Source organism: Myotis daubentonii, chromosome 2 (genome assembly GCF_963259705.1).
Source record: "Myotis daubentonii chromosome 2, mMyoDau2.1, whole genome shotgun sequence".
Taxonomy (NCBI): domain Eukaryota; kingdom Metazoa; phylum Chordata; class Mammalia; order Chiroptera; family Vespertilionidae; genus Myotis; species Myotis daubentonii.
In genome coordinates, this window is record NC_081841.1 from 4,486,089 (window position 1) to 4,498,957 (window position 12,869).

General features: G+C 62.5%; 1 protein-coding gene across 2 annotated transcripts; it reads left to right on the top strand.

The window, feature by feature from the left end:
- The first annotated feature begins 6,047 nt into the window (after positions 1-6,047).
- On the top strand, positions 6,048-9,824 carry TNFRSF13C (TNF receptor superfamily member 13C). Of its 2 annotated transcripts, none has more exons than XM_059680829.1 (3): positions 6,048-6,225; positions 6,476-6,787; positions 7,227-9,824. In XM_059680829.1, exons 1-3 carry the CDS (start codon positions 6,093-6,095, stop codon positions 7,406-7,408), a joined length of 627 nt encoding a protein of 208 aa, XP_059536812.1. In that variant the 5' UTR covers positions 6,048-6,092; the 3' UTR covers positions 7,409-9,824. The 2 variants fall into 2 exon arrangements, with proteins under 2 accessions (XP_059536812.1, XP_059536813.1); XM_059680830.1 differs by having other exon boundaries at positions 6,049-6,225; positions 6,563-6,787.
- The last annotated feature ends 3,045 nt before the right edge of the window (positions 9,825-12,869 follow it).

The following is a 12,869-nucleotide window of genomic DNA, read 5'->3' on the forward strand; positions in this document are numbered from 1 at the left end:
TCCCAGCCAGCGCGCGCGGGGTCTTCATTGAGGGGGCCAACCTGGAACTTAGGAGGGTGGGGCCTGCCTGCCCCTCGCCGTGGCTTTCTTCCAGACCAGCCCGTGCCCACCCTGCGCTCAGGTTGCACACACACCTGCCTGGGGCAGGCAGCCTCCTGCCCCGCCGAGCTCAGCTGCGGAGACTTCCGGCTGGGGCCCCGCTGTCCCGGACATCGGCAGGGCACGTCACGCTCCGCGAGCTCTTCTCAGTCACCCGTCTCCTCCCAGCAGGCCTGCGAGCTCGCTGTTTCCCCATTTCACAGCGAAACCGAGACGTGTGATCAGAGGGTTCCGCCGCCTCAGAGCCGCTCGGCGGCAGAGCCCACCTTGGCCGCAGCCCTCTGCTTTTCCTCCAGTTTTCTTTTTAATACAGTTTTTAATAGTTTTTAATGTATTTGTGTTGATTTCAGAGAGGAAGGGAGAGGGAGATAGAAGCATCAATGACGAGAGAGAATCATGTCTCTATCAGATGCCTCCTGCACGCCCCACACTGGGGATCGAGCCTGCCACCCGCATGTGCCCTGACCGTGACCTCCTGGTTCACAGGTCGAAGCTCAGCCACTGAGCCACACCACCTGGCTCCAGTGGCTTTCTTACTTGGCTAACGGGTGAACAAAGGCCTGGGCGTCTGCTCGGCAGGCCCTGAACTGGGAACAGAAGTGGAGACGGGCCTGTGCCTGGGAAGGCGGCCGTCGGGGTGAGGGGGGGACAGTCTAACTGTCGCTCCCCGTGTGGGGGTCTGCCCCTCAGGACAGGACTGCAGGAGAGGCGAGCAGGGAGGGAGCCTGTGCAGGAGAGCCAGGCGGGTGGAGACCGGGGAAGCCCCCGTCTCCCCACCTCCCCCTGGCACACTTCCCTCGCCAGTCCCAGGCCACGTTTTCTTTGCCACCTGGTGCCCTTGAACGAGAGAAGTGGCATCTCAGCCGAGGACCTGGAAGCCGGCCAAGTGCTGGGGGCACATGATGCTGTGCCCGCTGCCAGCGCCTGCGGGGCTGGGACCCAGCGGCCACCTTGCCTCCCGTGGAGCTGAGCCCCCTCCCGCAGGTCACAGTTCTTTTGTCACCTGGGCCACCGGGCTGTGGGCAGCCCCTGGGCCTGTCCCAGGACTCACGTCTGTGTGGGAGCGGCCCAGGCCCAAGGATGCTGGCCCCGCTGGCGGCACTTCACCCGCTAAGGCGTCAGGGCCTCCTGGTGAGGAGGGGGCACCTGTCTCCCCCGCCTCGGGCAGAGGAGGGCAGGCGGCGCCGCAGGGGAGGTGATGCAGCGGGAAAGGCCTGGCCTTCGTCTCACTCGGGGTCTGGCCGACCTGCAGTGTCACCTGGTGCAGCCACTTCCTGTCCCTGAACCCCAGAGCCTCGAGGTTCCCGTGAGGCTCAGGAAACCCGAGGCTGACACCTGCCCCCCGCGCTGTCCCGTGTCTGTCCGTCCGCAGACAGTGGCCTGAGGATTGGCTGGTTGTGCCCAGGGCTGTGGTGGGCGAGGGGAGCTGGGGGTTCAGAGCTGAAGCCCGCCGATGTTCACCCCACCCCCACAGCCTGTGCTGGGCCAGGCCTACCTGGCAGGACTCCGGGGGGTGGGGGACCCTGTCCACGGTGCCCACTGGCGTCACCCCCTTCCCTCAGCCTCCCCTGGGGCCCTAGCGGGCAGGCAGTGAGTCATTGTAAAAGGACTTTGTTCAGACACTTGCAGACCGGAGGGGTGGGGGAGGAGAGGCCCTACACACCCCAAATCTGAGTCCCTCCCAAGTGTGACCCTATGGACTGGGGGCCTCTGAGGACCAGCTCTGGGAGGGACAGTGGATGGACAGTCCCCAGTGCCCCTGACCTGATGGGAGGCAGCCTTCCTTGGAGCTAAAGCCAAACGCTTGGGGTGAAGGGGGGGAGAGAGGGGGTGCTAACATCTGGTACTTGCCTGGTTTGACTGATGATGACCCTGCAAAGCCAAGGCCAGGGGGGTTCCCCAGCACTTGGCTCCCCTCTACTCTGCTCGGCCGCAGGCCCCTCCAGAGCCGTCCTCTGCTGAGAGGGAGAGGACCCCACAGACCTGTGTGGGGTGAGGGGTGCAGGGAGAGTTCAGGGCCCCGGAGCTGCCTGGCTCATCCCTTATCCTTCTGAGCTTGCTTTCCTCTTTGGCCGCAGCCTGGGAGCCCCGTTTCCCACCTGAATCTAATGCCGCCTCCCGCAGGGGTGCGCGCACAGGGCCAGGCCGGTGAGGGCCGTTCCATTCTCCTGTGAACTGTGTGACCCCCGGGCCTCGCGCTTCTCCCCAGGTGTCCTCAGGGTCACCCTCATTTCTGTTCCACGGTCTCGCCAGGCCCTCCCTGACTGCCTGGCACCCCTTCCCTCCTGAACTTTTTTTTTTTAATTAATATATTTTATTGTTTTTTTACAGAGAGGAAGGGAGAGGGATAGAGAGTCAGAAACATCGATGAGAGAGACACATCGATCAGCTGCCTCCTGCACACCCTCCTACTGGGGATGTGCCCACAACCAAGGTACATGCCCTTGACCGGATTCGAACCTGGGACCTTTCAGTCCGCAGGCCGACGCTCCATCCACTGAGCCAAACCGGTTAGGGCCCCTCCTGAACTTTTCTCCCAGGTTCTTCTCACCGACTAAAGGGCCTCGCTTTTTGGGTTTTGTCTCTGTGGTTCCGTGCTCTGTCCCCAGCACCTGGAGCAGCGCCTGAGCGTAGTAGGTCTCAGTGAGTATTTGGGAAGTGAGTGGAGGTGCCGGCACGGGGAGTCTGCCCTGCACCCCCACAGGGCCTGAGCCTGCAGGGGCCCGGGAGTTTACACGCACAACACCAGGCTGGGGTGAAAGGCCTTGGCGTGAGAAGAGGCTCCCATGGGGGCGCGGGGGGGGTAGGGGGTTGGGGGGGTAGGGGTTTGTGGGGGGGGGCTCAGGGGAATGCCCTTTCTTACTCAGGCTCCGTGCTGTTGGAGGGTTTTTTCCATGAGAATGTGTTCAGGTATTACTCACAGAATTACATACAAAACTTATTTTTAGCCAAGTACACAGTGTATCCGGGTCTCGGCACTTTCATATCCAGACCTGGGGGGCTGGGCCTCTCTGCCCTGAGGGACTGCCCCCCCATAACACCGCGCTTGTCCAACAGGCCCTGCGCGTCCTCACTTCCTCACCCTGTCCCCAGGCATGAAGGCGCAGGCCACGCTTCACAGCTGGCTGAGCACAGACCCCAGCCGGGGGCCCCTCATAGGTGCTGGGTCATCCCGCTGCCTGGGAGCCCCGTTTCCCACCTGAAAAGACGGACCTCGTTACAGCGCCGGGTCAGAGGCCCTGGGAGGGCGCTTTGAGGGGAATTTGGGGACAAAGACCAAGGGAGACTCCCTTCTCCCTGACGGACCCCACATGAATCATCCTTTTAAAAAAGTTCACACACACACAAAACTTCATCAGCGAATGAAAACTCGAGAAAACTCTGAGACAGATTCGGTGTGAAGGGCTTTTCGGCAACCAAGTCCCTGGTTTTCTACCCAAGAATGCATTGAGGTGATGACCTCGTTATTTAAAGTCAAAACTATTAAAAGAACAAGGAAAATTTGCAAGAACCACATCAACTTTAGAAACTTTAACTCCTCTCTCGGTCACATCTCACAACCAACAAGTGATGCTGAAGCCTGGAATGAAGCGATGAACAAACCTAATTGCTACGAAAAGGAAAAGACTCCATGGAGGGGTGACCGGCCACTCACCACCTTGGTCTGATAGTGAAATTTCTCTTTTTAACTGCGAAGTGTCCGAGCTGTAAGAAGTTCTGACTCCAGCCCCCGCTCCCCCCCCCCCCCCCCGCTTCCCCATTTCGGAGACACAGTGAGAGGGGTGGTCGGGCCAGGCACCGGCACAGGCCACTGACGCGAATCCCACAGGCCTTTCGGGGTTGCCCACTTTGTCCTTGGCACCTGCCCTGTGTGGGCAAAGGGAGGCACCCAGGAGACATCGGTGTCCAATGAGTGCCCCTGCTCCCCCCGCAGGGCTGCCCGGGCCATCTCCCGCTCGGGCTGGGGGCCCCTGAGGGCCGCCCCCTCCTCTGCTCTCTGCCTGGGAGTCAGAGGTGGCTCATACGAGGGACCGCAGACCTGGCCCACCTTCTCCCAGGATCGGCCTCCGCCCGCCCTGCCCCAGGGTCTGGTACGGGGTTTAAGTGAGGGCTCTGCAGGCCTGAGGGTGACGGGTTATAACACCAGGGGGTCAGGGGGTGGGGATGGGGGCCCAGTCTTCTCCCCTCACCCCCACTCCTCTGCCCTATAGAAGGGTTTCCCTGCCTGGGTTCCTGTGCAGGCTCCTGGCTCCTCCACCCCCTCATCACACACCCACACCCACACCCACACCCACCACCCCACACCCACTTCTCCTTCGCAGCTGCTCCACCACCTACACCTTCCTGCCACGGAGTTGCTGGCCCGTGGGCAGGGGCTGGGGAGGCAGTGGACCAGGGCTCCGCGAGGCTGGCCCACTTGGGGTTCTGCGTGAGTCCTAGAGGCCCCCGAGACAGAGCCCGGGGCCAGTCTTGCTCCCCTTACTCCACAGCATCATTCCTAAAGGACGGGGACATGCTCCCGGCCCTGGACCGTGGCGCCAGCCTCCTCACCTGTCCAGCCCCCAACTCCACGGCAGCCAGAGACACAGTCCCTTCTAAGCACAACTCAGAGGACCTGTCCCTCCACCCAGACACCTCCTGGGGCTCCTCCCGGCCTGGGCGCCTGTGGCAGCCTCAGGCCCCTTCCCTCCCTGCCCACTCCCCCGCATCCCCTGAGGCAGGGGCCAGGCCTGTCCCTCGAGAGCGCCCCCTGCACCACTCCAGGCCTTTGCCCCTCTAGTCCCTCTGCCTGGAAGGTCCCCTGCCCCCCGTATCTGCTAGGGAACCACTCCTGTCCCCAAGCTGGCTCCCCGTCCCTGGACAGTTCCTCCTTCCTCTGGGACCCCATCCCTGGGTGCTGAGGGGGCTGGTGTGGCCCCCCATGAGGCGCTAAGCTGAGCCCCACGCTGAGGGTCTCTGCCAGCCCCTGCCCCACGGAGGAGGGGCAGCAGAAGTGAAGGATGCTGAGGGGGGTGCGCGTGTCTGTGTGTGTGTGTGTGTGTGTGTGTGTGTGTGTGTCTCAGTCTGAGAGACAGGGGTGAGAGACAAGGTGGGGAACCCAAACACGGGAAAAGAAAGACAGACCTGAGGGACCTCCATGAGACAGCGAGGTGAGCAGCCCCGCACACAGTCCTGGGAAAAAGCAGTTGGGGGGAAGGGGGGACTCCTGGGTCTCCGTCTGCTTGTTCATCTGTTGATCTGAGCGTCTCTCCTGCTTAAGGTCTGGAGGCAGAGCTCTCACTGGGCCCTTGGCTGCCCCTGACCCCTTGTGCCCTCCGCTCCTTGTAGCACAATGTGTGAGCTCCCCTGCCTTCTGGCCAGAGGGGTCTCCTGAACCCCGCCCAGGCCCCCGGCCAGGCCTCCCTAGCACTCCCTGGCCTTCACGTTTGAGCCTTGAGGCCTTTGCGCACCCGGGGCCACTTCTCTATCAAGCTTCTCTAAGCAGCCCCCCTCCACCCAGCAAACGCCTCTTCATCTCCACTAAGCCCTCCTGCACCCGCCGTGGTGGTGACCAGCACCGGTGCCCGTCACAGGGCAGCGTGGACGTCCCCTGGGGCACAGCCCATGCGGGCCCTGGGGCCGTGATTGATGACCTGAGCCGGCTCTGCCTGGGAAAGGCAGGAGGGCTCCCCAGAGGAGGAGGCAGGTGGGGAGCTGCTGCTGGAGGGTGCCGGTGGCCATCAGCGGCCTTGGGAGCCCGTGTACTGGCCGCAGGGCCCTCGTCCCAGTCCCGCAGAGGCCGGGCCAGTGGGCACCAACCGGGGTGATGGTTGAGTGCCTGAATGGAGGAACCACAGGTAGCACGGCCTGGGGTGCAGGGCCCTGGGGCCCGGGCTGGAGTGGTCCCACCCCAGCAGGCGGGAGGGCGGGGCCGGGCGTGATTGGCGGCCCCCCGTTTCCTCCCTGCGGGCAGCCCAGGCGGCTCAGTGCCAGCGGGGCGCGCGGCGGGCAGCATGGGGCGCGCGCGGGGCCGGCGGGGCCGCAGCGGGCCGGCGCCCACGCAGTGCGCGAACACCCAGTGCTTCGACCCGCTGGTCCGCGGCTGCGTGGCCTGCAGGCTCTTCCGCACCCCGGAGCCCCGGCCAGGTAGGAGCGACCCCGCGACGGCTGCTCTGCTCGCGGGTGGCCTCGGGGCGCGGAGGGGGGGGGCGGGGGGAGGACCGGGAACCCGGGGCCCAGGCACCGCACCCCTCGTTCCAGGACGGAGGGGGGGCGACGAGCTGGGGGTCGCGGGCCGGGGCCTGGGTGGGGACCAGCGGCACGCGTGGCCCTCACCGTCCCTCTCCCCCTCTCTGCGCCCCCCTCCCCCTCCCCGTCCCCCCTCCCTCCCGTCCAGCCTCGCCTCCCTCCGACCCCCGCCTCCTCCCTGCCCGCCCCTCCCCGCTCTCCGTCCCCTTCCCCCCCTCCCCGGCCCCCCCTCTAGCGGCCGAGCCGAGCAGCCGGGCGCCGGGGACGGCGGTGCAGCCGCAGGAGGCGGGGGGCGCGGGGGCCGGGGCCGAGGCGCTCCCGCTGCCCGCGCTGCTGCTGGGCGCCCCCGCGCTGCTGGGCCTGGCGCTGGCCCTGGTGCTGGTGGCCGCGCTGAGCTGGAGGCGGCTGCGCCGGCCCGCGCCCCCCAAGCCCCCCAAGGCCCCGGACACGGAGTTGGACGGTGAGTTCTGCGCCAGGGGCCGACGGCACTGCCCAGCCGGAGAGGAGAGGGGGAGGGGGAGAGGGGGAGGGCTGGGGGTCGGCAGGGCGGGGGGGAGGGGGTACCAACAGGGCGGAGGAGCTGCTCTGAGGGTCTCAGGCCGAGCCCAGTCCCAGGTGGGGAACAGTTGTGGCCCAGACCCCCGTGAGGAATTCACAGGCGGGGAGCCCAGCGAGAGGGTCTGTCCTGGCCTCTGGGGGGGCAGACTGGCTGCCATACTTCCTCCCTCCCCGTCAGCACCCCCACTTGGCTGCCCGCTCAGCACTTCCTGTCCTGAGGGCCCATCGTGTTCCCCTTAACCCGCAGGGAGCCTTCCCCGGGAGGGCTGGCCTGCGGGGAGGGCCGGGTGGGCGGGCGGACTGGGCCATTCCTGACCCTGCATCCCCCCCTCCCCACCCAGAGCCCCTGGACAACGTCATCATCCTCTCTTCTGGGCCCCTTGATGCCACCGCGCCCGTCTGGCCTCCACCCGGAGAAAACCCAGCCACCACGCCCCCTGCCCACAGCGTCCCCGTGCCAGCCACGGAGCTGGGCTCCACCGAGCTGGTGACCACCAAGACGGCCGGCCCTGAGCAGCAGTAGCGACGGAAGGGGCAGGCGTGGCCCCGGCCCTCCCGTGGGCCATCGGCCGCGGGGCTGGAGGGTGAATTCGGCTCTTCATCCGGCGTCCACCTGCCCCCTTTCTGGGAGCCGGGCTGCTCCCAGCGAAGCCTGCAGAACCGCAGACACTGTGGGCCCAGCGGCACCGTCGGACGCGCATCCGCGCTTGGGAGCCTCGCGGCTGTGACTGAGTGGCCGGGGCACTGAGCCGAGGCCCCTCTCAGAGCGGGGAGGCCAGCGCCACACAGAGCGAGTCTGGGAAAAGGACCCCGTGGGAGGATGCAGCCTTGGTAGCTGGTTTAGAATTTAACACTCACTCTCAGAGCTGCCCTGCTTTTAAACCCAGGCACACGGCTGCCGTGCTGACCGCGCCAGTGGATGGGTTTGCTTTGGGATTTAATACGCGACGACTTGACGAACAGCCTGGATTGTGCTGACTCTCAGGGGCCTGTACCCGGGTCAACCCTGAGCGTGGACCAGGCTGCTGGGACCCGTGAGGCCATTTTCACTCCAGGGCCAGCTTCCAAAGCCCCGGCTCACACTGGAGCCTCGGCCCCTGGGGCTGACGGCACTCTCGCTGGAGGCGCAGTGTGCGGGCGTCTCCCTCAGACACCACCTGGGCCCCAGCTGCCTCCAGAGCTCACTCAGCCGGACCCAGGGCAGGGCTCAGGGCCTGCAGGAGGCTTCTTCATGGGCCTGTGGCCTGAGCCAGCGGGACCTGATGTCTCTGAAGCCCCTTTCTCCGTGGCCTGCCCTCCCCAAGTCCTGGGCCCAGCGCTGGTCTCCTGGCCTGCCTGTGCCAGCCGCTGGGCCCCCACCATCCCAGTGGACTTGCTCCGCTGACAGTGGGGCCACTTCGCAGGGCCGGGGGCTGAGACCATCGCTCCCACCTCTGGAGCACACGGTACTCACTCAGCCTGCCCTGCCCGCCCTGCTACCCAGGCTCGGCCCTTCTGACCAGGACTCCACCCTGGGACGCGTCCTCGGAAGGAGCACTGGACTGGGGGTCAGGAGAGGGGGCCTGGGTACCATTTTGTCCCCCTGTAGGACCTTGGCCACCTCTGTTCCCTGTATTGATGCTGTCGGCTCACCTCTTCCTGACTTGACATCAGAATTGCCCGGCAAATACCCGTCCCTCAGTCGACTCCTTTCCCAGCTCAGGAGACGATCAGCAGCCAGTCGTTCCCCCCCCCCAGGACCTGGACACTCACATCTAGGTCTCTTCCTAGCCACTCCCTCCCCCAGCGCATCTCAAGGAGCCAGGTGGCTGGGGTGAGGGCAGGTGGCACGCAGTAGGCAGCAGGGTGAGGGGCAGGCCCTCCATGGCCCCAGTCGTCCACTCTCCTCCATCTGAGCTGATTCAGGCCACCCCATCCCCCAAGCCACCTTTTCCACCGGAGCCCCAGGCGGCCCTGGCGGGGAAACAAGTGGTTGAAACGCCTCTGGGGCCTAGACATGCAAACCTCAGGCCCCACGGTGTCCTGGCTGAACCTCTGGCTAATATGCAGCTTCCTCTTCGGTCTCAGTTTCCTTTGCAGAAAAATGGGGGTGGGGGTGGGGGGCTGGATACAAAGTTCTCTTTGGCCTGTGACCCTCAGAGGAGAAGGACTGGAACCTTGGAGAATCCTCCTGCCTGCCCCCCCCCCCGACCATTTCACAGATGAGGAAACTGAGCCCCAGAGAAGGAGACTTGCCATTGTCGTCCAGCAGATAACAGGGAGGTTCATAGGGAAGAACCAGGAGCAGAGGCCCGGGGAGAGGTGGGCAAGGAGGGGGTGAGTCTCGCCCCAGCCCGCCAGGGGTCCCTACCTCCCAGGGCCTCCAGCCCCTGGCCCTCTGTTCTCGGCATTGCTTTCTAAGGAGCCTTGGAAGGTGACCTCATTTGGTCTTTATTATAGCACCTGGTGGAGGGGAGGGGGGTTGTGTTTGCTTCAAGCAGATGTTTTTAATTTTAAACATCAAGGCATGCATTTTGTAGCTGCTTCAGAAAGTTTGAGACAGCAAGCCAGGACGGAGTCTACAGAAAAATGGCCCATAATCCAGCAGCGCCAGGCCGCGTGGTGGATTTCCTACGCACTTGCAGTCACCCTAAACACACGAGTTCACATCCTGACTGTCAGACTGAGTTTCCTCTCGTCTTTAAGCACTTCCTAAACAAGATGAAAACTTACAGATGTCGGAAAGTCGGCCACTGGAGCATTGGGTTCATTTCGGTTTTCACAGTGGTTCCCCCTTGTCCGCAGTTTTACTTTTTGGTTACCCAGGGTCCAAGGATATTAAACGGAAGATTCCAAAAATAAACAATCTGTGCGTTTTAAATTGCGCGCTGTTGTGAGTGGCGTGATGAACTTTCGCGTTGGCCTGCTCCGACCTGCCTGGGATGGAATCGTCCCTCCGGCCGCGCTCCCTGCCCTGGGTCACTTCGCCATCTCGGCCTCGAGTGCTGGTGTTCAAGTCCCCCTTATTCTACGTAACAATGGCCCCCCAACACCAGGGCAGTGATGCTGGCAACCCACAGAAGCCAAACAGAAGCCACAAGTGTTTCCTTTAAGTGAAAAAGTCAAAGTTCCCGCCTTACTTTGGAAAGAGAGGAACTGTGCTAAAGTTGCTAAGGTCTACAGTAAGAACAAATCTGCCCATGAAATTGTGAAGGAGGAAAAATAAATCCGTGCTAGTTGCTGTTGCGCCTCAGACTGCAGAGGTTGCAGCCACTGTGAGTGGTAAGTGCTGAATTAGGATGGAAAAGACATGGCATTTGCGAGGGGGAGGCGTGAACACAACACAGGTTCTGACCCAGGGCAACGTATTGTGCCGGAAAGCACTGAGCCCATACAGACTGCGAAGACCCCTGAGAGGCTACAGTCACATAACTGTATTACAGCGCATTGTTATAATTGTTCTGTGTTATTCGTTATTGTGCTAATCTCTTACTGTGCCTGATTTACAAATTAAAATTTGTCGTAGGCGTGTATGTATAGGAAAAAACATAGTATATATGGGGTTCAGTACTATCAGTGGTTTCAGGCATCCACTGGGGGTCTTGGACCCATTCTCCCACGGATAACGGGAGACTACCGTATATTGTAACTGAGGCAGTAGCACCTTTTTTTTGTCTTGTTAATCCTCACCTGAGGATATTTTTCCACTGATTTCTTTAGAGCAGTGGGAGGGAGAGGGAGAGACAAACATCGATATGAGAGAGACACATAGATTGGTTGCCTCCCACACACGCCCCTACCAGGACCCTTCAAATGAGGTACTGGCCTGTTGGGGACAAGTTCTCAGCCAGGACTTGACCCCTCTGGGGGCAGGAAATTGGAAGAACGAGAGAATGACAATAGGTTTTTTAGGAGCAAAGCAGCCACAACTGACTGTCGTGACACCTTCTACACGCGTGCGCACACACACACACACACACACACACACAGGCTCAAACTAAAGAGGCCTCGTGCCAATTAGTGCCACCAGTGCCACAGTAACATAAGCAGGTTACCTAAAGGTGAGTCCCTGCCCCCGCGCATGCGTAGGGCCTTTAATACAGCAATACTCACTGCTGTGTCCTTGCCTGTACGCATAGGTGTGGCGAGCAGGCCTTGAACCTCTGGCGTACTCTGGGCCCTTCACTGGAATCAAACCTGGGACCCTGAGCCACCCGGCTGGTCGGCAGTAGCACCTTCTTGTATTTAAGTCTTTGCCTAAGTCTCTGTGTCCCAGAAGAGTTGTTGCAACCAAAGGCCTCGACTTTCCTATTTATTTATTTTTAAATGTTTTTATTGATTTCAGAGAGAGGAATGGGGAGAGAGGGATAGAAACATCCATGATGAGAGAATCATAGATTGACTGCCTCCTGCACGCCCCCTACTGGGGATGGAGCCTGAACCCTGGGCATGTGTCCTGACCGGAATCAAACTGTGACCTCCTGGTTCATTGGTTGATGCTCAACCACGGAGCCACGCCGGCTGGGCACGGCCTTGAGCTTTTTAAAGGCTCCTGTTGGCTGAATTGCTTTTCTGCACATCGGGACCAATTCATGTCCATAAATGGGATTAGATGGCACGTTTTGCTGACAGGAAAAGAGAAGCCGGGAGAGGTCAAGGGGTCCGGCCCGAGATACAGTGAGCAGGGTGGAGCTGGGCGAGACCCGGCTCGGGCCCTGCCCCGGCTCCATCGAGAAGGCCACGGACACAGGTGCCCTCAGTGAGGGGCCGGCGTCAGGGACTGACCCAGGTTCTACTCCTCTCATCTCTAACTCAGAGATTTCTCTCTCCAGCTGGTCTCCTGCAGTAAGAGGGGTCCAAAGAGCCTGGAAGAGCTGCTTGTTGGGGTGGGGACAGAGGGAGGCAGCCCCCCGCCCCCTGCCCCCCGGCCTGGCCAGTTTCTCCTGAAGGAGGGTCTGGGTGGGGCGGCTGAAGTCTCGGTTCCTCCTGGCTTCCTGCAGGCGCCTTTCACTTCCTGCGCTGCAGCCTGGCTCCGGGTGGGGGCGGGGAGGCCCAGCTGGCACGGCCGGAGGAGGAACCTGACCCCTCCCTCCCTGTCTCCGCCAGGATGGCCCTCCAGGCCCTCACCGTCAGAAGCTGGTGCCATCTCTCTGGGCCTGTCTCCCCATCTTCAAAATGGAGCAGGAGGGCCACCCGCTGTTCAAGACGAAAGAGGTGAGTCGGGCCGGCGTGGCTCAGCGGCTGAGCATGGACTTACACCAGGAGGTCACGGTTCATTCACTCCCGCTGGATTCCCGGTCGGCCATACGCCCGGGTTGCGGGCTCGGTCCCAGAGTGGGGTGTGCAGGAGGCAGCCGACCAGTGATTCTCTCTCATTGATGTTTCTCTCCCTCTCTGAAATCAATAAAAAAAATTTCCCCCCCCAAAATTAAAGAGGTCATGTGGCAAGTAGGGTCCCCACCTAGGCGTGCCTCCCCCTCCTCCCTTCCCCGGGGCACAGCGCCCCCTGCCCAGCGCCCCCCGCCTTCAGCATCCCCTCCGGGAAGTGGGTTTCTCAGAGCTGGTCTGGGCTCCGGCTCAGCAGTTACCACCCCGTCACTCACACGCCTGCTGGTGCCTGGGCCACTCCGGTGCTGGGAGGTCAGCCCAGGCCTGGCCATTGGGTCCCTGTCTGATGGCAGAGGCAGGACAGGGCACAGGGACAGCACAGGGCGATCCCACAGGCCCGGGGAGTGTCCCACGCAGGAGGGAGACGAAGCCGGCCTCCAGGGAGTGCTGATGAGTAGGAGGCCTGCCCTGAATCCTGAGGCAGTTTTCCGGCTGGATTCTGTCCCCAGGGGGCTGTGCTGAGGTTTGGGGGCGAGGGAGCAGGAGCAGGGGAGCAGCTGGAGGGGTGAGCCCCAGGCCCGCGGGGACAGCCCCGCTCAGGGCACCCGAGCGCCCCTCCAGCCCACCACGTGGTGCCTCCCCCTTGCTTTCCTGGGGCCCAGGCCCCTCGCATTCCT